Here is a 26,589-nt window from a genome sequence, read left to right on the forward strand (position 1 = left end):
TGGCACACGCCTGTAATCCCAGTAGCTCAGGAGGCTGAGGCAGGAAGATCGAGAGTTCAAAACCAGCCCAGCAAAAATAAGGCACTATGCAGCTCAGTGAGATCCTGTCTCTAAATAAAATACAAAATAGGGCTGGGGATGTGGCTCAGTAAGTGCCCCTGAGTTCAATCCTCGGTACCAAAAACAAACAAAAAACCCCCACTTTTTAATTCCTAAGATGTTTTAATAAATATAATCTACTCCCAACCCCAAAATACACTCCTTTTGGCATAAAAAAACCCTATAATTTGTGTTATATATGGAGGAGAGTGGCACAAATAACTTAGAAAATAGATTTAAAAGTTATTTTTGTTTCTCAGAACATATTGTGACATGGACACAAATAAAAATGCTTTGAGAAAGATAAATATAGTAACTGTGGCAACTCAAGGTCATTCTCCAATCTGACTGCAACCTACCACCCAGCCCTGTTTCCTGCCTGACTGAACAAATACACATGGTGCCTCATTCCTCCATGCCTTTCCACACACTGCTCCCACTTGTCAGCCATGCCCTTTTTCCTCTTCTCAACCTGTCAAAACCATCCTGTTCTATAGGACTCAATCCAACACTACCACAGTGTTTATTTTCCTTGTGTCACCCTCCTTGGTGTCCTTACTATACCCTCTAGTGGATCCATCTCTGGTATGGCTTTATCCTGACCCCTTTTGGCTTAAGGCCACGAAGGCTCCAACTGTCATATAGTGTTTGGCATACAAAAAGAATGACTTTTCTCTCTCTCTCTCACTCTTTTTTTTTTTTTTTTTTTTGAGATGGAGGTCTCATTGTGTTGCCTAGACTGGCCTCAAACTCCTGGACTCAAATGATCCTCCTACTTCAGCCTCCGGAGTAGCTGGAACTACACGTAGGTGTGGATCACCACGCCTGGCTTGAATGACTTTCTTTTGAATAAAGAAATTCTAAGCAGACTTTTATAGACTGAGGCTTAGAAGTACAGAAAACATTAGCTGTTCAGAAATTTCCATTTTAAGAAAACTCAAAATTCCTTCCGAAAGTTCATATTAGTTTAATAATTTTATACTATTAATAATAGGAGACCTAGATCTATTAAAGACCTTGCTTTGTGTCATGCACTGTGAAAACATTTCATAGTCATTAAATAACAGCACTCCTAGAGACAGGTTTAATTACTATAGTTATTTTATAAGCAAGAAACTCGCCTGAGGATACCTAAGTACACCTGAGTATGAGTGGGGATTGGAGCCCCATTTTTTCTGACTCCAAAGTCTGTGTCCTTAACCACTATGCATTGGAAACAAACAAAAGATAAAAAGATAAAAATATACAAATTATTCAACATTTAAGGCAAATAATTTTTCAAAGTTTTATTACTGCTCTCAATCCTTATCTTTGTGTGTTTATGATGTTTACTTATTATACAATTTGTTTCTTCTTAAAGTTGTTTCATTTATATTTTCCCCTGATTTACATAAGCCATAAATCATTTCAGCATGACATTAAATGTAATAAATTCACCATATTTGACTTAGCCACGTGCTAAACAGCTACCATACTTAAATGTAATGAAGTTGAAAAACAATTCATTGACTTTCCTATTCAAACAAAATCATTATCTTGCTTAGACATATAGCCTCTGTGATCCTAGATGTGAGGGAGAGATTTTCTTTAGTGAGTTTGCTCAATTTGACAGCAATATAACAAAGGAGAATGCACAGTATAAGTTTCTTTGCAACTATGAAGCGCTGAAGAAAGTTTAGAGATAAACTGAAAAACTAAGAAGTCAATTTCTTTTAAGCAGTAAGAATATAGGATTTTAGTTTTTTCATTTTATAAAGAAGAAGAAAGTAATTCTAATTATCTAAACAGATAAAATGGTAGGTGAACAATGAGTTCTTTGCATTTTCAGATTACAAAAGCCTCAAGGTATTTATTGTTATAATATATAAACATAGAAATTGAGGGAGCCATAAATAAGCTGGTTGCCACATAAGACACTAAAACAGATTATGAGGATATGCATGAAAATTCAGTCCGGGGAAAACTAGTCTTCTGACAGAGCTTTGTGATCATGGAGATGATTTTGTTCTTTGAAGTCAGTCTGTTTCTGCTGTTAGGCTAAGCACTAATTATTGTCCAAAATTTAACTCTAGGGTGGGTAATATATTCTTACCCAAAGCAATGGAGTCTGAGAGAACAAAGGCCCCACACAAAACAAGAGATTATTTAGAATCATAGAATGATACAGTTTTAGGAACTCAAAATTACTTATTTACTAATTGTTTAAAAATATGTATATTTTTTAAAGAAATAAGTGCATAATACTTTATTCAGTAAGTATAAGAAACATTAAAGAATAGACTTTTGTGTTGCATTACGATTAACTAAGAAGTAACCAAGAACACAGGTAGCAAGCAGGCAGAGGGTATGCTTAAAATCAGAGTATAAGAGGAAAGGAAAATGACATGCAGATTTTTTCTGGCAAATTAAACAACATTAAGGAAGGAAGAGGATGAATGATACAGAAAGAATTCAAAAAAGAAAGATTACAGGGGCTTGAGAAGAATAAGAGATGCATTAAAAAAAAGAGGGAAAGGATTAAGAGGTCAATGACCTTTTTGCCTCATTCATCATGGTATGCCAACTCAGTGTAAAATCTGGCATATAGTAGACACTCAGTAAATGTTTACCTGGTAAAAGTTACAGAAATAAGAGTTGAGAGTTCAAGAAATAGGCTTTATTAAAAAATCATGTTTGTTGGTTCACAGGACTATTGTTTCTGAATAAGCAACTTAACCTGGTATCTTCTATGAATTCATCTACATTTTACTCAACCTCTTTGAATTATAGTTTCTTGGTCTAAAAAATGAACTACATGATCATAAGGGTCTCTTTCTTATTCTTTGCAATAACGGTGACAAGAAGAAAAACCACATGTAAATACATTTATATATGCACATATATGTAAATAATAAATAAAAGAAAATGTGGCTTAAGAAGTAAGAGAAACCAAGAGGACTTTCTGGCTAAATTTTTAAAAAATTTGCAATGGAAATTAAAGGTAACAAAATGGGAAGCAGCATCATGAAAACAGGGCAGGTTAATATTATTTAGATATTACTATAAAAGGACACAGAAAAAACTGATATTCCAGAGGCCCTTCAAGCTTGAACTTATGAGTCTCTTTTATCCTTATTTTATTTTCGCATAGGGAAGTATATGCAGTATATCCCTGTATCTTCATACTTCAGCATATTTCAGAGTCAGAGAACTAGGAAAAGCAGCAGTGCTCGGGTTGAGATTTTGATGACTGGCAAAACACTAGGCAAGCTTTGCACTGCAGTTGTCTGAACCACACCCAGTCTGCAGTTAAATATAGAATTCAGTTTCTGGAACTATTGGTTGTCTTAACCTTCACAGTCTAAGCATTCACCGAAAAAAATTAAAAGTAAAAAGGAGTAAAGAAAGAGAACAAAACCAAAATCCAAGTACTAATAACTATCCTGGGAAAAATTCCAAAATGCAGTAAAGAACAAGAGGATAAAATTATAGAAACCTCAAGCTACATTTTATAAATACACTTTACAAGCCAATTTCTCTCTCGCATACAAATTCTCCCAGGATGTGTAACACACATGTATAAAATGCATTTGTGTTTTAGGCACACACCTCTAAAACAGGTTATTTACATGTCAGGTTAACAGCAAGGACACCAAATTTAGAGGTATGATTTGATTTTGGTTTGTTATAGTATTGAGGTTGTGATACTATTTTTGTTCATGAAGACAGACTTATTCTGAAAACTTATTTTTAGATGCTTAAATTTGGGGGCAAGAGACATTCACTCTCAAGTTAAAGTTTCTAATGCTGATCTTTGCCTGCTGGGGAGAATATTTTGGATTAATTTTTAAAAGTTGTTCTGCAGATTATGAAAGTTAAAGCAAAAAATAACAAAAAATCTTTTCCATTTATGATTTCAGGGATCTGGGTTTACTATTTTTTATATTATTTTACATTGCTCACTGAAGATGAACATGAAAAGAATCTAAGAACAAAAAATACATTACAGTACACCGTACCAAAAGAAAAATAAAACGATAGCTTTAATTACAGAGAGAGAGAGAGAGACTCATTTGTCTTCATTTGCATCTTCCTGGAAACAACCAAATACAGGGTCATCATTCAGTCACTGATCAAAAATAACAGCAATAAGTAAGCTTTCCACACAAATCTGACTCTGAAGTAGGTAATCTTAACCATTATATTCCACTGCTTCTATCTGTCACTCCTAGGTATTCTCACATTTATTCCTCTATCTGATCAAAGCTTTTTTCCAAGTTGCTGTTTCTCTTTCCATCTTGAACAATCTATAAGGAGATTCAGAGATTTCTTTTTTCTGCCTCCCATGAGATGAGAGTAGGGATAGGTCATCAGCCAAGTCTCTTTTTTCTGTGTCCCAGTCACAGACCTAACACTCTAGAGCTACACCTATTCCCTGAAGACACCTATACCCAGTCTTCAGAACTTCTGACACAAAATCCTTTTCAAGATTCAGAGGCCCATCATTCCTTTATTCCTTTCATCCTAAACTGTTTCTATTCTCTGGTCCCTAGCACCGTGCCTCAAGTTAGGAGGTAGTTTACTGAATGAATAAACAAAGGGACAGGTTTGCAAAAGCAGTCACATTTGGGTCTCACATTATTTGTAGTTTAGGTATTTCTAGCATACAATACATATAACCTTTTCCCCCTTGCTAATATGTAAATTGCTTGAGGTAAACCTAGCTTAGTGCTAACATACCACAAATGCTTTATGAATAAATGATCAAATAAATAAATATTAGTTGATAATCTTATTCTATTCTATTTTATCCATTAAAATCTAGTCAGATCTGCCAGGTTGTGGTGCACACCTGTAATCCCAGCAATTTGGGAGGCTGTGGAAGGAAGAGTGCAAGTTCAAGGCCAGTCTCAGCAACTTAGCAAAGCCCTAAACAACTTAGCAAGACCCTATCTCAAAATAAAAAAACAAGGGCTAGAATGTAGCTTAGCTCAATGATAAAACACCCCTGGGTTCAATCCCTAGTGTACACACACACACACACACACACACACACAAAATGATAAAAGTTTAGTCATTTAAATAAGGACTGTAGTGAGGATTACATGTGAAGGGTAAATACATGTGAAGCTCCTAATAGTGCATTAAATAAATGTTTCTTTTTTTTTTTTAAAAAGCAGTTTTACTGAGATATAATTGACATATCAAACAATTCACCCATTTGAAGTGTACATTTCAATAGCTTTTAGTATATTCCTAAAGTTGTGTAAGTATCACTACAATCAATTTTAGAAATTTTCTTCACACTCCTACCCCTGCGCAAAACAAAAACAAAAATTAAAAAAACAACCAACAACCACATACCCCTTAGCTGCCCTCTGGCCCCAGGCCCCCATCTCTCCCAGCCCTAGACAACCTATTGTAGATTTTTTCTATAAATAGAATCATACAATATGGTCCTTTGTGATAATAAATGCTTCTGGAACCAAATTTTTTGAGAGGTATATTAAGGATTGTTCCCAGGGGTGCTATACCCAGTTGTTTTTATTTTTATTTTGAGACAGGGTCTCTTTAAGTTGCTGAGACGGCCCTGAACTTGCTATCCCCCTGCCTCAGCCTCCTAGGTAGCAGGAATTATAGGTGTATGCCACTGAGCCTGGCTGGAACTGAATATTTTAGAATTCAAACATGTGGAATAAATGATACAAAATGATCAGAGAAGAGGAAAAAGAAAAAAAATATTCGTATACATATATTTGAATGATGCATATTTAACATAAGCTGACGTATATGCTAGGGAGAATTCATATTGTTGAGGTACTTTGGATATGGCAAGACAAAGAAACAGTGTGAATCCGCACAAGCTAGCAAGTAGGTATTTGTGGACATTCTCCTCTGAGTGTTTAATCAACTGGAAGCAAGGTCATCGTGAGAAAATGAGGATGGGGAGTTAGTAGAGAGAACAAAGTGTGAAATAATCATTTAAGAAAAGAGGGAAAGAATGAGCCAGAAAGGCATAGTATGATTGCCTGGCAGAATTAAAGATCTACTTGAGGTTCATGGTCATGAATTTAAAATGAGATAAGTCAGCTAGGTTTTAAGTTTTTCTCCAGTCACATTTAGCTGCAAAAATATAGAAACTATGGAATTCAAGAGGTTTAACCCAGAATCCCTTTAACCTGTGGCTTTAACTATAACTACTTTGTTGATAATTCCCAAATCTCCATTTCTAGTACCACTAAAATCTTGAGGTAACTTCACAGGCAAAGCTCTAAGCTAGATTGAACAAGAACACTGGTTCAATGCTGGCTGTGTGGAAGGCATTCTACAATGTGCTTCACACGTTATTTCAAATATTTTTCTTAACTCTTCTCATAAATAACCACTTCTACTTTTTAGAAACCCAAAATTCCAAAGATTGACGTAAGGTTGCCAGGACAAAGTTTGTCTGGCTCTGAAGTCTATCCTCTTTTCACTTTACCATCATATTTAACTCTTCTTTTAATAAGTATAGCAGTTGGGAGTCCAGAGATGTTGCATGTTAGCTCAAGGCCACACTGCTTTCTAATGGTTCAGAATCTGGTTCCCAGATTAATGCTCTCTGACCATCACAAGCTCAGCTCTCCTTTACACTCTCTGCTCTGTCATTCCTGTGTTCACTTTGCAGTTAGGTTGTTTTTCTCTTCAAAATCTTTTCTGATAAATACTACCTTCTATCCACATCCCATCCCTTTGCTTTCACACTATAGTTGAGCCCTCAGGTACAGGTTACTCTGATTGCCTCTTAATCTGGCCACCATCAATCCCCTCCTCTAATTCACTTGCATATGGATAGTCACTTTCTTTCTCTGAGCTCTTAGGTATAAAATACCTATAATGCAGAACCATAAAAATTAAATAAGATCAATCACATATAACTACCAATAATATCAGTAAGAATATACAAGCTAAATATTGTTTGAATGTAAGCTATTACTGCCTTAAGATTTATGAAGGCAAATAGTAAGACTAACATATTTCATATACATTTCGCCTTGGCTCTGTGCTTATGATATTTGTTCGAATACTATCTGGATGGCTTTTTTTGTTGTTTTTTGCAGAAGTTGACAAGCTGATCTTAAAATTCACAAGGAAATACAAGGGACTCAAAACACCTAAAACAAGCTCAAAAAGAAGAGACAAGTAGAGAACTCCTATTTCCCAATTTCTAATTTTACTGCAATGCTACACTAATCTTGACAATGTGGTATGTGTGTCTAGACAATGGAATAGAATTAAAGGAAGTATACCTTCATATTTACAGTTGACTGGTGTGTGTGTGTGTGTGTATGTGTGTGTTGTTGAGAATCAAACCTAGGGCCTTTTGTATGTTAGATAAGCACTCTACTACTGAGCTATACTCCAGTCAACAAACAAGTGATTTTTGATAAGAGTACCAAGACTGATCAATGGGAAAATGGATTTTTCAAGACTGCTGGGATATCCACATACAAAAGGAATATGGTTGGATCCCCATCCTTACATCACATACAAATATTAACTCAAAAAGGATCAAAGACCTAAAACCGTTAGAAGAAAATAAGACTGCATCTCGATGACCTTGGTTTAGGCAAGGCCTTCTTATATATAATGCTAAAAACACAAGCAATGAAAGAAAAAATAAACTGCACTTCATCAGAATTAAAAACTTGGGGATCTCAAAGAACACTATCAACAATGTATTAAAAAAACCCATAGAAGGAGAAAATATTTGCAAATCACTTACTGGTTAAGGTACTTATACCTAGGACATAAAAAGAACCATTCAATATAAGACAATCCCATTTAGAAACAAAAGGCAAAGAATCTGAACAGACATTTCTTAAAAGAAGATATAATGCATAAATGGCCAATAATCACATGAAAAGATGCTTAACATTATTTATCAAGGAAACAATTAAAATTGCAATAATATACCATACTTCAACCCCACTCAAAGAAAGCTATACCACAAAAGACAGATAATAACAGTTGTTAGTGAGAAGTGGTAACCTTCATTCAGAGCTGGGTAGAATATAAAATGGTATAAATATAAACTCTTTAAAAAATTTGGCGGTTCTCAGAAAGCTAAATGCAGAGTATATGACTCAGCAATTCTAATAGTACACAAATTCTAAGTAGCAACAATATTCCTAATAGACAAAAAGTAGAAAAAAAAAAAAACCCCAAGTGCTCATCAATTGATGAATGGGCAAATAAAATATTACCCATATTAAATATTATTTAGCAATAAAAGGAAATGCAATAGAAAACATATGGTATAACATGAACAGATCTTGAAAATACTATGTTGCTGGGTATGATGACATATGCCTGTAATCCCAGCAATTGAGAGGCTAAGACAGGAGGATCACCAAGTTCAAGCCCAACCTCAGCAACTTATGGACTCTATCTCAAAACTAAAAAAATAAGAAAACTGGGGATGTAACTCAGTGGTAAAGCACCACTGGGTTCAATTCCTAGTACCAATGTTTCTTTTCTTTCTTTTTTTTTTTTAAATATTTTTTTAGTTGTTGATGGACTTTATTGTCTTTATTTTTATGTGGTGCTGAAGATCGAACCCAGTGTCTCATGTATGCCAGGCGAGCACGCTACCACTGAGCCACAACACCAGCCCACCTAGTACCAATATTTCTAACTGAAAGAAATGGAAAGTTTATCCTGGATCCAAAGTTTATTTGGGATTGATAAAAATATTCTATAAGTTGCATAACTCTGTAAGTGTACTAAAAACCACTGAAATTAATATGTTAAATAGCTTAACTGTAGGGCTGAGGATATAGATCAGTGATACAGCACATGCCTAGCATGTGTGAGGCCCTTAGTCTAATCCCAGCACTGCAAGGGGGAAAAAAAGAGTAAATTGTATCTCAGTAAGGCTTTTTTTTTTTTTTTAAAGTACATTTGCAATAAACTTCTTTCTATACACACATATACACATAAAGTATTAATTTTAAAAAAATTTAATTATTTTTATTTTGTATTTCTATGTTGTTTCTCTTACACTGAAAATTTTGGTTCCTAATAATATTAATTTGATTGTTTTATTTACATCTACATCTGTAACTATACCTTTCTAATTATAAAAATAGTATTTGGGTAACAATACTTAACTTTACCAAAATTAGTCCCTGTAAGATTTTTTTGTAGTTGTTTTTACTCTCAAGCTATAACCCACTTAGGAAGTATAATGAAATTACTATGTTGTAAAGTGATTTAAAATAATACCTGATTGTTTAGTCAACCATCTTTCTTTCATTTTAGTTATTTTCTTAAGGATTTCCTCCCCCATTTCAATTTAATTTTGATTTTTAATTATGTAAAATACTTACACAGTTACAAGGTCAAAACAAGATATTTTCAGTGATTTCTAGTTTCTACTTCTATCTACTCCCATCTGTTTTTCTCTTTTCTTTTGGTAATAATTTTGCTTTATGGTATATTCCTCCATTAAAAACAGGTATAAGCAAGTACATAAATGAAAGCCTATGCTATGCAGCTAAATCTGCTTTTTTTTTTAAATTATTTTTTAGTTTTTTAGGTAGACACAATATCTTTATTTTATTTTTATGTGGTGCTGAGGATTGAACCCAGAGCTTCATGTATGCTAGGCAAGCACTCTACCACTCAGCCACAACCCCAGCCCTAAATCTGCCTTTTTAATAAAAATAAAACTACATCCTAGAGACCCCTGTATAAATACTGTCTTCATTCCTTTGTCTTTGTCTCTGCCTAGCATTTTACTATGAGCCTTGACATGCAACATATGGATGTACTGTTATTTATTTGTCCATCCCATTACCAAGAGACATATAGGTTGTCTTCAGTATTTTCATATTATTACAGTGTTGTTGCCTTTTCATATTTTTGTCAATGTATTTTTGAGATGATTTTTTAGCAATAGAGCGAAAGTACAAATCCATAGATAAATTTCCTTGATAATGCCAAATTCTCCCCCATGCAAGGTTGTTCCATTTTGTATTTCTACGTGCAATGTAAGAGAATGTCATTCTCTACAGGCCAATCAACAGAAAAGAATACCAAACTTTTGGATTTTTGCCAATGTGACAGGTGAGGAATGGCATCTCGATGAATTTCTCTTATTATAAGTTAAGTATCTGGTTCCTAGGTTTTAGCCATTTGCATATATTTGTCATTTTTCTCCTGATAACTTTAGTCCATTTTTCCATAGAGTTATTAATCTCTCTCGAAGATTAATAACTAATTCTTCTTTTCATACTAAGATGATAAAAGCTGCAAAAGCGTTTTCCAACTTGTCTTTTAAGTGTTGCTCAATTTTTGCCCCCAAAGATTTTCTTTTAGTATATAGATATTAAACATTTCTATTATTGCTTTTGGATTCTAAGTGATAGAAAACAATTTTCCCATTCCCAGGATATGGAGGAATCACCCATGTTTAATTCTTTTTATATATATTTTTAACTTTCTCAAATTCATTTGAAATTTATCTTGGTGTATGGTGTGAGGAATAGAATCATTTTTTTGCTTTACTCTTATACTAACATATTTGAGTGAGGCTTATTTGCTGGTTTTATAGTTTGTGCATATCTACCCATTTAGTCTAGGCAAAAAATATGTGTCACTATAAGACTAGGGAAATTTATATTCCATTTTAGGAAAAGTTCCATTTTTAAAGAATAAAAATCATATTGTGAGCCTTCTGTACTATTGATACAAAATGACTTGAAAGGCTTTCTGCATTTTTGCAACTATTAGAATGAACAATATCTTCTTTCTCTAGTTGTGCCAATCAGATAAAATCAAACCAAAGATGACCAACTCTTGGGTTAAAAACAATTATTAATTAAAACTCAAGTTAAAAAGTGTAAATTAAAACTAAATGAAAGGCTTGCACAGAATAAGTGTTCAGTATATTTTTAATTGAAATTTAATCAGTGTAAATCTAACTAGTTGTGCTTTGGGGAAAAAATTAAGGAACTCAAAAGTCTTTGAGGTTCAATTCTCTATCATTTTTAAAGTTATCAACTTTCAAAATTATTTCTCATACTGACATCATGTGATAAAAGCATATGGTAGTATCTTCATGAAAGTAGAACTTAAACCAGTTAGAGACTGATATCACATCTTATTGTGTTACCCAGAGAAAAATACACAGTATTACAAATAATTTAAGTTAGATATAATTTTAATTCCCATCTGCTATGGTAAGTTCCAAAGAAATTTTGAAAAAAAAATCAAAATTTCCAGATGAGAAAATGGCATAGAATGTAAAATGTCAGGTCTCCAGAAAAATTAAGCCTCCATCTTTCACTTTAACCACTCAAGTGTATAAGGATTCATTATTTAATCAATGGCTTATACTCTTATCTATAATAGAGCAAAGAAAGAAATATTAACACCAATGAATAATCTATAGTTTCATTTTGGATACTGATCCAGCCCTCTTCTTAGCAAATCTATTAATTTCATCTATATCACAGAAACAAAAATATGGTCTGAATTTCAGCATTTTAAGTTTTATAGTCTGGGAAATACTCATAAAGTAAGCAAGAAGAAAGATGGCAAAAGTCTTACATAATTTATTGGTTACTAAAAAATTTCATTTTGAGGATGAGCAAGTCACAGTTGAGAATTTGTGACCCAAAGTTAATCAGAAGTTTCAAGTCTTCTAACTCTTGAGTCAAGTGCTCTGTCTAGTATATCACTCTACTGGTCAGATTATATATGGGTAAAATGTACAGCTGGGAAATTATGACCCTACTATGTACAAACTTCTCCATAAAAACAAAATTCTATAGACATCACTTATAAGTAGGTGACTAAAAGGATAATTATGCTATAAGATCTATGCTAAATATAACAAACATTTCAGGCAGGAAAATGAAGGTCAAAAAAGAACTTAGGTGCTGGGTGCTAAAGTAAAAGGATAAATTATTAAACAAGTATTTTCTAACCTGTGTAACTAAGCTCACTTAGATCTTCCTCTTCATTGAAGAAAGTTAAATCTTAATTGACTCCTATATCATTTTTGATAAAAATGACTTGAATAGTTTTTCCAAAATATCATACAAATATCTAAACTCAAAAATATTTCTTCTAAAGTATCTTAAATTACTGAGGGCACTATTAAATTATATATAAAATAAACTGATAGATGCTAACTCTAGCTTTATGAATTGTCAATGCTAAAAATCATCTCTTAGTTTAGGGCTGAGGTTGGGGCTCAGTGGTAAAATGTTTGACTGGCAGGTATGAGGCACTGGGTTTGATTCTCAGCACCACATATAAATAAATAAGTAAAATAAAGGTTCATTGACAACTAAAAAAATCCCCAAAACCCAAACATCTTATTTTAATAACCCAGCATTTACAATACTCCAAAATACTCTCTGAAATAGAACTCAGCTCCCAAATTACTTACTGGAAATGAAAACGGTCCTAATCCATGCAAAAGTTTACTTCTTTCCTGATTTCTGGAAACTTCTCATTGGAAAAGGAGACACATACCTTTCCATGACAGCCAGGCACTCCTTCCTCCAGGTAAATCGACTCCCTCGTCGGAGTCGGAAAGTCCCAGATGTGGCAGAGACGGGGGGAGGAGTTTGTCTCCATTCTGGGTCCTCTATTGGAATGGGGGCTGGTCTCATACTCAGTGTAGCCCCTGAAATAAACAAGACATTTTCAGCAAATATCTTGCAACTTATTATAACCAATATGACCAAAATGTCATGAAAGTAAAAACAATGAACTTCATGTGTAATAAAGTTTGGTCCTCCATGGAAACTTGTAGGCTGATGTAATTAATATATGTAATTTTTAAAAACTGATTTTTGTTTAAAAACTTGACCAAAACAAAAATCTGAAGAAGAAAAAAGCTCTTCCTTAAAAATTCCAATATTGGGGCTAGGATTGTGGTTCAGCGGTAGAGCACTCACCTAGCATGAGCAAGGCACTGGGTTCAATCCTCAGCACTCCATAAAGATAAATAAAGTTATTGTGTCCATCTACAACTAAAACATATTTTTTTAAAAAAATTCAATATTGCATTTTTGCACTAAACAATAAAAAGTCCATCTCTAGTTATTTTACAGTGTCATCCCCTAATCCCACTAAGTCATTTGCCTATTTGATGGCATTTTTTAAAAACAAAGCATGAAATCTAATTCCTTATAGAACAGTACTTCCTCTGAAAAACCTCTCTTGAAATTCCTGCTTGATACTTGTTATCTTTTTGATTCATATACTCTAGATGATTAGAAATTATCATTGCCATTTAAAAGGCTTAGGATCACTTATACAATATATTCAGGTAAAAGATGAAATAATCCTGTCATAAACTCTCTCTCTCTCTCTCTTTCTTTTTTTTTAAGTCAAATACAGCAGCAAAGGAAATAGAGTAGACATCTACTCTACTAATTAAATCAGTAGATTTACCACCTATTAATACTTTCTTCTGTTACCACGTAATGTAATAGAATTTTGATAAAAATCTACAATTGAGATAGTCTGTTAATTTAGACAAGAACTTTCTGAATAGCTTGAAATGATGATGATGATGCACTTATTCACTCATTCACCACTGCTCTAGGCTTGAAGCTAGAATAAAACAAGGAAAGCCACAGTCTCTGACCTCCATGGATTTAGTTCATAGACTGTGAATAGAGCTTGGTATGCTTCCACAGAGTACAATCCCTGGCTTCCCCAACTCTTCTTTCACTTCTCACACTGTTAAAAATTCATCTTCCCAAAGCATAATTATGATATCACTCCTCTGATGGAAGGCCTTCAAAAAATTCCCTTGGCCTATGGTTTAATCCAAATTCTTAGTAGAGCCCTTCAATGACAGATTAGAACTTGTGGGTTTTATGTAAATATTGATAAATATATTAAAACATTAATTTTTAATATATATATTTATTCATAAAAGGAATTACACTTCACTTATCACACCTTCCAAGTAATAACCACGAATAGCATTCCTATTTCAGTACACAGAGATTTACTGTAGACTGGTTTGTTGTAAACTTCTTGGATCAAGCCATCCTGTCTCAGCTTCCCAAGTAGGTGAAACCACAGGTTTGCATCTCTGTGCCCAGCTCAACCTCCTTCCTAATGGCTACACCTTCATATGTATTTTCTTACACAGATGCTTAGGATTTTAGTCAATCCGGATTTGCCTTTTCAAATTTCCTGTCCTACAATTTTTCTCATATCAGTAAGTAGACCTGCATTCTTCAAATTGCTCAACTCAAAAATCTTAGATTCATTCAACTTATATTTCCCCCCACATACTACATATTCAATTCCCAGGTAAATTCTATCAATTTTATTTCAAAATTTTTCCAGTGTCAGACCAATTTTTTAATTATTTGCACTGCTACCACTTTAGAATAAGCCAGCATCATTTCTTACAATCATAACTCCCTGGGATAGTTCCAAAGATGGGTCTTTATAATAGGTCACATCACCTTGTAATCATGCTCTTAAATCTGGGCTAGTACTATAAATATATTGTTGATGAAGAATATGGAAAAAATTCAAGGCTAGATCATAGAAATTTGTGTAGCCTCTGCTTGGGTCTTCTGGAATCTGGCATCGTTACCCTTCAAGAAGTATGACCAGCCTGAGACTCTGATGTAAAAAAATCCACATTAGTTGTGGAGAGACCACAAAGAGGTGAAAAATGCCCAGTCAATCCCCAGGTACTCCTGCCACTCCACCCAGATGCTAGAGGGAAAAAAGATATCTTCCCACTCTAGACTCAGCAGGAATAATATGGAAAACTCTATAACCAGCTGACAGAGAAACAAAGTCCCAGATTTCCTGTGGCAGCCAACCTCCAAGTCCTTGAGGACTCTTGCCTCCTACTACTCATCCTTTTTAGGGCCTTCTCATACTGTACCATGAGTACTCTGTGACCAACAGCATGTTTAAAATGGTATGTTACCTCAAGGATTCTAGAAAGCACTGTGTATGATATGTCTTGGCTGATCTCTTTATTCACTCAAGGAAAACAAGCTGCCAGGTATCCATAGCACCACATAAAAATAAATAAATAAATATATTGTGTCCATTTACAACTAAAAAAATAAATAAATGCTGGATGGTAAGCCCCCGGGAGAACTACAGTCTCTGCCTAATGGGCACTAAGAAACTGGGGGCTAGAATATCCATGTGAGCCTCCTTGAAAGTGGATCATTCATTCCCAATGACTGTAGCCACGGTTGACAGCTTGCCTGGAATCTTTTGAGAATCCTGTGCCTAAACCACCCAGTTCGGCTACTCCTGGTTTCCTGATCTACAGAAACTGAGAAAACAAATATTTGTTTTGTTAAGCTGATAAATCATAGGTACTCTGTCTATAATAATAGATAATACAAATCATCACAACCATATCCAGTGGTTTATTTCCCTACATCCCCCAACACACTGAATATTATGCATATTATTTATTCAAATGTCTACATTTGACAGCAAAAAAAGTCTCTTTAAGACACAGATTTCACTACTTATAAGAGTGAGCATCTTTTCCTGTTTTCTGACTAGTACATATCTTGTGTCTCTTTTTCTTTTGGATAATTCATCTTATTGGTATGCAAAAACCATGTAAGTTGGTAGTTATATAGATGACAATTATTTTCTCTAGTTTGTTATTTGTCTTTTATCTTTACTTACTGTATACTTTGTGATTTTAATTTTTATGCAGTCAAATCTGTCATTCTTTTCTGTTGTGGCCAATAGATTTGAATATCATTTGAATATTTTTATAGTTGTGTGTGGCAGCCCTTAGTACATATACAATGGCTTATCATATGTGATGTAAATACTTTTTTTCTCAAGTGATCAGTGTGTCATCATACAATGCTTTAGAGAGTCATGGCTTAAAGAGCTGGCAAACTAGGGCCCACTACCTATTTTATAAATAAAGTTTTACTCAAATATGGTCAAGCTTGCTCATTTAAACATTGTGTATGGCTGTTTTTGCATTGTAACAACAGATCTGTGCAGCTGTCACAGAGATCACAGGGCCCTAAAGCCTAAAATGTCTATAATCTGGCCCTTTTCAGGAATTTTGCTGACCACTGGCTTACCCACATTCTTGGCCTATCTACTCTGAAACAAAACTGAAATCCTTTTTAACAGCTCAGGAAAATGGGAACCCTTTTTCTGTCAAAATAACCTGGAGATTTGGTTAGGTCTAATTCAAAGTTAACAAAGTTTAAACATACAAAGAAATAGGGAGGGCTGGGGCTGTGGCTCAGTGTTAGCGCGCCTGCCTTGCATGTGTGAGGCGCTGGGTTCGATCCCCAGCACCACATAAAAATAAACAAATATATTGTGTCCATCTACAACTAAAAAAATTAATTAATTAATTATTTTAAAAAAGGAATTAGGGAGCTGGAGGGTTTCAAAGTCTTGGTTTTGTTACTTTTCCTAAAGCAAGCAGGGACTGCAAACATAGTAAGAGCTTTGGAATCTACCTAATTAATATTTTATTCTGCAGCTAGACTCAAACAGTTGAAAACAGCCATGCTGCTCAAGCTGGAGGCAGAAAGAGACTGGATAAGGCAATGGGTCCTCTCAGTCCAAGGCCTGGCTTTGGCAAAGGTTTAGAGTGTTAGAGGGTGATGGGAGGGGCATAACCAGTGAATTCTGACTGGAAGGCTATATCCGAAACTGTGGCATGCTCTCTTAGGTAAGCAAAGAGGGAGATGCATACTAACAGAATGAAGAACTCAAAGAATCTTAGCTTAATTCACAGGTTGAAGGAAAAAAACCAATAATAATGGTTCTTTCTTGGTACTGGAGTTTTATTGTTAATATTATTAAGCTTTAAAAATAATTTTCTGTCTAATCTAGATTTTCCATAAGAAGGAAATTTAAATAAAATAAAATTAGTAAGGAAAAGGAAAGAGGGAGAGAGAGAGGAAACGAGGGAGGTGAGAAGTAATTCTGATTACTTTGAAAGAAATTAAGATGATTTATACACAGAAGGTAGAAACTGAATAATCTCGAACTTGTAAGCATACTTAATAATATACCACACTGCTTTTTAAGATTTCTGCCCCCTGCTCCATTTCTTTTTTAATGTAGCAGATGTTAAAAACAGTAAAAGAAGCACTCTGGAAACACTCCAATAAACACAAATTTCTTCTAGAAATCCTTGCTTATCTTTCTTTGGTTAAAATAGAGAACAATGAATAATCCCAGAATGGGTTAGTCCAAAAATGACAAAACAAAACAAAACAAAACCAAAAAAACCCCACAAAACAAAAACTAGACTGTAGGAACAGTGAAAATAAGCCCAAGACTCCCATGGAGTAAAGGGAGGAGTTCTGAACTGGCTGAAGGGCCTTGAAATAAAAGTGTGCTACCTATTTCTTTCCATGTTATATCTGTATTCCCATTACAACAAAATTATGCACTTTCATCTACCAAATCTAAAACCATCACAAAAAAGCCTTTTCATAATTTTCTGACAGATTTTAAAAATTTTAGTAAATGTTTTCTTTGTTTATCTTAACTTATCTCACTTATCAGAGTTCTATCTGGATATGCCTTTACCAATCTGCTAATGAAGGCTGACAAACACGCCATTACTGCTCCATCCATAGGAACTAGTTCTTCCCAAGGTAATTCTTATCTTCTCCCACATCACATAAATGTGTCCAGGAGCTCTGACATTCCACATGTGAAGGAGTTGACATTTCTTCTGGTCTCCACATTTACTTCATATGCTTGTGGAATCAGCCCCTTGGCAAACTTTTTCTGTAGATGTATGCAAATCAGAGCCATGAGCCAAGAGGTACTTCACAAGCCCTGTCTGCTATAGTAATGTTTAAATTAGACAAGGGAAAAGACTATTGTGCTTAATTTTGGTATAAGGAGGCTTTCTGACGTCACCTACACTGAATTTAGTACTTGCTTCTTTTAAAAATTGGCATTTTCTTATAAATGTTTTCATAAGAAACAGATAAAATCCATCTGATTAGTTTCTATCAGCATATTTTATATATAAACCTTGGCAGGGTTTGGGTTATGCTGGGAAATTCTCATGACAGGTCTGTTTATCAGAGAATTACACTGTACTTATAGTTATTGGATTATCAGTAAAAATAACCTAAATTCCAATCTGTTCTTTTTCTTGCTGAAGTCTCATAAAGAGGACCTTAAAAGAAAATCCAAATGTATCCAGAGTAAAGTAGTTGAAAAATAGAACTTCACCCACAGTATACAAACAGAAAAGCTTTAAGGCCAAAAAAGAGGCACAGAGTACACAAATATTTTTTTCTAAATGCTTAAATTTATAGAAGCAAAGAGGAAAGGTAGTTTTTTTGTTTTGTGATTTTTCTTTAATTTTGCATTTTTTTCCTCATAATAAATGCAAAGGAATGATACTGTTTATATTTCCCCCCAATGAGCTGTCGTAGCTTGGACAGAAAAAAAATTATGACATAAAAGAATTACCTATTAATAAAAACCACTGACATCTTATTTTCAATCGAACTGCTTTTTAAGAGCATTAGGTCTGAACCATATGAACCTGGGTTCCTTTGTTTTAACTTGAAAATAATAAGGAAGATTTGATTTTTATTGCCCTCTCTCTCTCTCCCTTTTCTTTCATTTTACTTTATATGTATTTTTCAAATGTGCTATACAAGTACATGGTATAAAATGTAGAGAGATAAGAAGAGGCTATTCAGTTAACAGTCTCCCTGCCACCCACTCTGCTCCCGTCCACAGTTCCCACAGAACTGTCCCTAGTATACCATCCCAGAGAGCTTCTACACCTCAGTAAGCGCATACCTGCAAATGTGTTTCCTCTACAAAACATTAATGTATCATATGTTCTATTTTGTACCTTTCTATTTTAACTTCTGAATTTCACATTACCACATATAAATTTAATTCATAAAGTGTTTTTAAAAAAATAGCTCTACAGTTTGATAGCATCAAGTTGTTCAGATATCCTATAATTGAACCAGTTATTAACTAAGGGACATTTTGATGGATTCTAATCATCTCTGTAAATGACTTGCAAAGAATGTGAGGTACTATAAGCAACTATGGACCAGAGAGTAGGTAAGCTAAAATATTCACCCTATTCAAGTTCTCTTTACCCAAACATAATAGTATCTCCCAACTATTCAGAGTAAGATCAAACAATATTATTCTTTAGCTAAAATTAAAGGTTTTTTTTTTTAGATATTTTTAATATTTATTTATTTTTTTTAGTTTTCAGTGGATACAACATCTTTATTTTATTTTTATGTGGTGCTGAGGATCAAACCCAGCGCTCCTCGCATGCCAGGTGAGCATGCTACCACTTGAGCCACATTCCCAGCCTAGAGATTATTTTTTAAAAAATATATTATTTTTTTAGTTGTTGATGGACCTTTATTTTATTTATTTATATGTGGTGCTGAGAATCGAATCCAGTGCCTCCCATATGCCAGGCAAGCGCTTTACCACTGAGCTATAACCCCAGCCCTAAAGGTTATTTTAAAATCAACAAAACCCTGCATTTATCCAGAAAGAATTATATGTCACATATTATTGCCTACATTAAAAGTGAAAATACATAGAAAAATTTAAATTCCAGTGGCTAATATTCAATTACTTTAATTTAATAATAAAAACTACCAATTGACAAAAACCTATCCTTGTCTCTTCAGCTACCTCTAAATTATATCCTAGAGAAAACGTGACTGAAGAGAACCGTATAGATTTGGATTTTAAACAAAATAAATAGAAAGCCCTTTAAAAAGGACAAAGTAATCCAGTTTGTTGCAAAGCAAATGTATACAATGAGGGGAACTTACTCTTACAAGGAGGCACCATCTCTGTTAAGAACAAAGATCCTAATCATGGCCTCCAATATTCGAATGCTCTTAGTCCTTTCCCATTTTCTCCATTTCAGTGCCTAACTTCCTTCAATTTCCCAAGATAAATTTGCTTTAGTTCCAAGGTAAATTTAAACAGGAAGTAAGATTAAAAACAAAACAGAACAATTTTTAAAAACCCAGCTTTAGAAGAACACTATCAGCCCAGTGCTAACACCTGCACTTCTAAAGGAGGATTTCCTCTGTCAACAGTGCTATCAGATTGGTTGGCAACAATGCTGCTGCGCCTGAGAGCTGTACCTTAGTCCTCCTTCTTATTTCCAGTGAATTAATTATCCCTAGCATACTAGTCTTTGCCTGAGACTGGAAGCCAGCCCTGAAACCTCAGTGTGGGAATTTAGCCTCAACATCTATGATTAGGTCATGTTACTTCTGTATCAAGTGCCAAAAGAATAGGAAAAAACCCTTCTTTTGTGGAGGCTGACTGACTGGCACAATTGACCTCTAAGTCGTGTCCTTCTAAGTTCTTCATTGCTCTGCCCTACACATGCCAGACCACCCTAATAGCTCCTTGGGTAGTCTCCCTGGAGGTCACCAATTCCTGGTGGTCCCAACCCCTTGTCTAGAATGTGACTAGATTCATGACACCACCTGGCACAGTTCCTTGCTTTCCTAGCTAAACCCTCTTCATCTAACTTGTTCTGCTGTGAATCATGGGAGAAGTGATATCTTTTGGGAAGACTGCTTAGTGTCAAGTTTGAAGTACTGTTTCAACTATATCTGAAAACCGTGCTGATTTTATGTGGTAACTACAAGACACATGACAATTAAGCACTTGAAATGTAGCTGGTTGAAAATAGGTTCTCTAAGTGTAAAATATATACTGAATCAGGAAAAGAAAGAAAGAAGAGAGAACTCTCAAGTTTTAAACAAAATGGGATGAGTGGAGGAAGGACTAGAGGGTAGAAAGCAGAGAGGGAAGGGGGAAGTGCTGAGGAGTGATACTGGTCAAATTATATTTTTATATTGTGTGCATATACAAATATGTAAAAGCAAAAAAAATGTTTAAAAAATAAAAATACTGATTAAATACTGAAATGATCACATACTGGCTATATATGTTATATTATCAAATTTAATTTTCTCTATTTATTTTTACTTTTTGAAATGTGGCTACTAGAAAATTTAAAATTACATATACTATTTGCATTATATTTTTCCTAGACTGTGTTTGCCTTGGGTCTTATGACAGTGGCAACAGCAGAGTCTATTTTGAGGGCTGGGGTTGTAACTCAGTGGTAGAGTGCTTGCCTAGCAGTGGGTTTGATCCACAGCACCACATAAAAATAAGTAAATTTTAAAAATTAAAAAAATATATTAAAAAAAGAAGTTAGGATTTGAACCCAAACTGTTCTTTCACCTACTCTGTCTCCCATCCCTGTGCCTCCCTGACTCCACACTAAAAACAACAAAAATGAATCTATTTTGAGAGGTTTGCTTGTGTATGTAGATATTAGAAAATATCTGAAAAATGAAAGCTCTTCTTTATAGAAAAACTCTCAAGCTAATAAATGCTGAAGGAATGATAGATTATCTCATTTTACAACCTCCACTGGAAGAAGTAATTTAGAAAAGGATCATGAAGGAATGCTAAAACCACCAATAAAAGGCTGTTGCAGAAAAGGATGTTCACCCAGTGGCAGAATGTTGCCCTAGAAGGCTGAGGATGTGTCTCAGTAGTAAAGCACTTGCTTAGCACGAATGAGGCATGGGGTTGAATCCCAAGCACTGCAACAAACAAGAAATGTCATCCTAAAGATTGTTTATAAACTGTAAGATGAAGATCTGATGGTCCCCACCTTAACGGGAAATGGTCAAGCTTAACATATGGGCAGTGTTATAACTTAACATCACAGACCTTGTGATAAGTGACTACATGAGGTATCTAAATACTGAGAAAATTTCAAATATACATCAATACAATTTTGTAAGTGAAAATCATACTCATTTTCACCTAATCATTTTACTATACTGACTTCATCATGTATCTATCAATTTCTCTGTCAATCTGTTTTATTTTTTAATGTGTTTCAATATAAATTGCCATCATTAGTACAGCCCTGCCCCCATAATCTATGAAGTACTTTTGACCAAAATATCCAACCTGAATCTAACAAAGTCTTTAATTCTAACTTCCAGTGTATAGGAAATACAGAAGATAAAGAAAAAAGTTATTTAGTGATGAAAATATATAGTTCAGAAAAACTGCAAACTTGAGATATTCTGTGGTTATAAGGCTTAAAAAAATTTATGTCATAAAAAAAGTTTGCCCATGGGCTGGGGATGTGGCTCAAGCGGTAACGAGGTCGTCTGGCATGCACGGGGTGCTGGGTTCGATCCTCAGCACCACATAAAAAATAAAATAAAAACGAAGTTTGCCTTCAATAGATGAATAAATAAAAAAAATGTGGTATACACACACAATGGAATATTACTCAGGAATAAAAGAGAATAAAATCATGGGATCTGCATGTAAATGGATAAAGTTGGAGAATATAATGCTAAGTGAAGTTAGCCAATCCCAAAAAACCAAATGCCGAATGTTTTCTCTGATATAAGGAGGCTGATTCATAGTGGCGTTGGGAGGGGGAGCATAGGAGGATTAGACAGAAGAACTCGAGAAGGGCAAAAGGGTGGGTGGAAGGGGAGGGGAGGGGGAATGGGGGTAGAAAAGATGGTGGAAGGAGATGGATACCATTACCCTAAATACATGTATGAAGACACAAATGGTGTGACTGTACTTTATGTACAACCAGAGATATGAAAAATTGTGCTCTATATGGGTAATATGAATTGTAATGCATTCCACTGTCATATATAACAAGTTAGAATAAAAAAAATCAATTAAAAAAAAGTTTGGGTGATTAGAATTAAGAGTCTAAGGAAGCATTCTAACTTTGCTAACCTAAAACAGGTTCTATTTATTAAAAAAAAAAAAGAGCTACAAAAGACACTCTCACAACAACTAGGGAGATGTGGCAATGGATTAAATATTAGATAATGTGGATTTATTAGGTGTGATAATGGAGACTGTGGTTATGTAGGAAAGGACTCTTGCTTTTAGGAGATGAATGCTAAATAGACACAAATAAATCTTAAAATTTATTTTATAGAGATAAAGCAAATGCAGCAATATATTCTCAACTATATCTAAGAAGAGGTAAAAAGGTGTTTACTGTCCTAGTCTTTTAACTTTCCGTTACATCTAAGACACTTCAAACAGAAATTATTGGCAGAATAAATTTTTAAAAATTCATTGCATAGAGATTGATATAGTCTATTCTGTTTTGTACTGTGTGGGTCTTCTGGATTGAGAATGTAATTTTTGGAGAGAAAAATCTTATCATAGACAGACACAAACACACACAAGAATGCTTTAGAGCATTCTTTATTTTCACCTCAAAGCTAGTGCTATTGGTATGCAATATTTCAATGGGTGATTTAGGCTGTGCAAAGGCTTTAGGCAGCAGCATTATGAAAGATAAGTTTATACTTGAGAGCAGGCTCACTGCTACCAGACAGTACAATGTGTGGATTGAGACAGTCGGTCCCATGACTTCATATTTTACTTTATATATCACTTGTTAAAAGTATCTTGCCTATTCTTGGCAACTCCAAACACAAGGTTTTGTGATCTTCTTTTTCCTTAAGATTCATTCAGCTTTCCAACCTACTGCTGCTCCTGGGAGTCATCAGAGCAGTTTCATCTTAAAAATCCAAAGATATATTCATTACCCAGAAGTCATTACAACTAGAAACAGTAAATCATTAACAGAGATCACTGGATATAATACAGTGATTATTTTTACTATATTAATTTTTACTATATTACTATAAATTTTAAGATTTATTAAAAATAAATACAAATATTAAACTGATATTACAAATTAAAACACAATTTTCCAAAAATAATAAAATATGTGCAATTTTATATGTATACTTATGGTTGGGAAAAAGGAAACCAGCCACTGACATTCCTGATCATTCTTTTAAACTATGGCTGCTAGGTTAACATATAAGCTGGAAGCAAAGAGGTAGCTTAGAGGAGGGTATGAACAAGACTAGAAAATATTAAACAATAGACTAACAACTATTACAGTCAGGGCTTAGATTTTACAGTTAAAAGTATATGGTTGTTTTTTTTTTTGGGGGGGGCAGTGCATAAAAGAACCAATAGTAAAGTAGGAAACTACCTTACTGAACGAATGAACACGTGGATTCAGTGAAATAATTCATACATTTGCCTTGCTTCAGATGAAGTAAGCACAAGGAAATGATATTTACCAGGGTTTGTCTTCTCAAGTTGATACCATCGGTAAAATGCTCTTTTCTTTTGTTCACTCAGGTCTGATCCCTGCTGCAGCAGCCAATGAGAGATCCGGCTCTGACTGATACCTATGTAGAGAGAAAAACAGCTTTTGTGGGGGGCAGTGAAACAACAGTGAAGCTACTGAGGGTTCTGGGTCACTGGGAGCTTTATTCTTAAGTGACTCTGTCAGGAGGCTGAAACTTGAGCAGAGTCCTCAACAGTGGTCTGACTGCACTGGCTAGAAAATACTCAGAAATTATCTACTAAAGGTTAAAAAACATTTTATTAGCCTAGACTTCACAGTGGCCCTCTAAAATTTATTTTCAAACCAGGTCCATAAAATATGAAATAAATGAAGAGATTCCTATGTTCCAGTTATTTGTCAGAAATTGATTACATTTGGGTGCCCTCCACCCACCTCTGGTTTAAAACTTTTAACAGATTCTGAGTGGGGAAAAAAATCAAGTCAGCAAGTTTTCCCATTTATTATTGATACTCGTAAAAAGATTTAGGTGCAGGGAAAGGAGAAGTCACTGAAAATACTGTCTTCAATAAGGTTTTTGGCTTATTTGTTAATTCATTTAGGCATTTTTAGACTCATTACCATTAGCATAAAGAAGTAAGAATTGGCAGACTTTTAGATTTATGCTGAAATATGACCTCTGAAGAAACCTCACTAGCTAAAAATGTTCTTCAAGCACATATAATTTCCCCAAATAAAGGAACAGAATATAGAAAAAAATAGTTTTCTGCTATCACCAGGAAATGCTTGACAGCAATTAGTTAGAAATGTGAAAAAAACTCCACATCTGAAAGTAAAAAAGCACATCTGAACCTTACTAGTATGAGAATTACATGCTTATTCTGGTTATTATAGATTCTCCAAAAAAATGCATAATTCAATATATAACTAGCAAAAGGAAAGAATATAAGGAAAGACAAAACTATATTACCTAAACTGGCCTTGAACTTACAATCCTCATATGTTAGCAAAAATTATGGACATGGAGTATATGGATCTCTGCATGTAGGGTAAAATAAGAGCCATTTGGGGAAATACTTGGACAGTATCCTAATGCTTAGTTTATACAAGATATGCTGAACAATGCGCTTCCTAGAAATGCCCACAGAAATGTATACCTATGCAATAGAAGTATGTTCAAAAGATGAGAAGGCTCATATATGAGCATTATCTATAATAGTCCCGATTCAGAAAAACTACATATCCATCAACAGTAGAAGGCATAAATTGTGACATACATGCATTTGACTTCTATATTAAATAGAAAAATGATAAACTACTGCTATCTGTAACCACCCAAAGAAACCTCACAAAAATAATATTGACCATAAAAAGTTAGACTCATACACAAAAACCCCATAGGCAACCAGGATTAAACTTATAAAAAGTAAAATAAAACAAAACAAACAAAAGCACACAACTAAGCTACAGAGATGATGGCCATCAGAATAATACTGGTTACCAATACAGATGCCTGGAGGCAGGATGAGGAAGGTTAGTATGTGCCCAACAGTGCTCTTTAACTTATCTGGAGTTGTGGTTATGTGGGTGCCTTCACTTGTTAAAAGTCATTAACCTGGACCCTATTCTGTATATGTATATTTAATTTTAAAGAAGTTTCTCCAAAAAGTTTAAAAAATTCTATATAGTTTCAAAAACTAAATTAAGTGGATATATATTAATATGGAAAAGCTGCTCATGATATAAGTAAAAAACTACACTTTTATGGATATATAATTTTATGTAATCTATATTCTATTTGGTATAGTAACAAATATGCAAAAATATTTGTATTTGGTACTCTTGTATTTGCATATTTATAACCAAATATGCACAAAAATTTAAAGTCGATCAATTTTCTAACATTCCTACGTCTATATTGCTTTCATAACCTTTTCCTAAATATGCATTCATTTAATCTTTAGCTTTTCACCCTAAATACTACATATTTGATTGTTTTATAAAGATTGCAATTAAGTTAAAGAGTTACAAAAAGAAGTTAATTTCTGCCTTTCTTATCCAATTCTACTCTTTTAGGTAAGCAATGTAAACTATTTAAAAATATATTATTCTTCAATTTTCTACATGTGTAATTACCAATTTAACAAAACAAAGGGAAAAAGAAGGTAAATGTACAGCAGCTTCCTATCCTCAGCTTTTGTATGAGGAGAAAACAAAGAATTTTCCTATAAACTTATCTCAGTTTTATATAAAAAATGTAGAAAATGAACTGTAAAGCAGGCGGTTTTTCCAAA

The 26,589-nt window shown here is 34.1% G+C and overlaps 1 protein-coding gene across 2 annotated transcripts in view; it reads right to left on the reverse strand.

The window, feature by feature from the left end:
• The window catches only part of Hmbox1 (homeobox containing 1), a 157,353-nt gene that overhangs the window by 30,873 nt on the left and 99,891 nt on the right, over positions 1-26,589 (reverse strand). For both annotated transcript variants that reach the window (XM_026398848.2, XM_026398845.2), the window contains exons 5-6: positions 24,288-24,398; positions 12,607-12,760 (exon numbers count right to left, since the gene is read on the reverse strand). In XM_026398848.2, the coding sequence (XP_026254633.1) occupies positions 12,607-12,760; positions 24,288-24,398 (265 nt within the window). The remainder of the gene's footprint in view (positions 1-12,606; positions 12,761-24,287; positions 24,399-26,589) is intronic.

This window comes from Urocitellus parryii, chromosome 14 (genome assembly GCF_045843805.1).
Source record: "Urocitellus parryii isolate mUroPar1 chromosome 14, mUroPar1.hap1, whole genome shotgun sequence".
Lineage (NCBI taxonomy): Eukaryota > Metazoa > Chordata > Mammalia > Rodentia > Sciuridae > Urocitellus > Urocitellus parryii.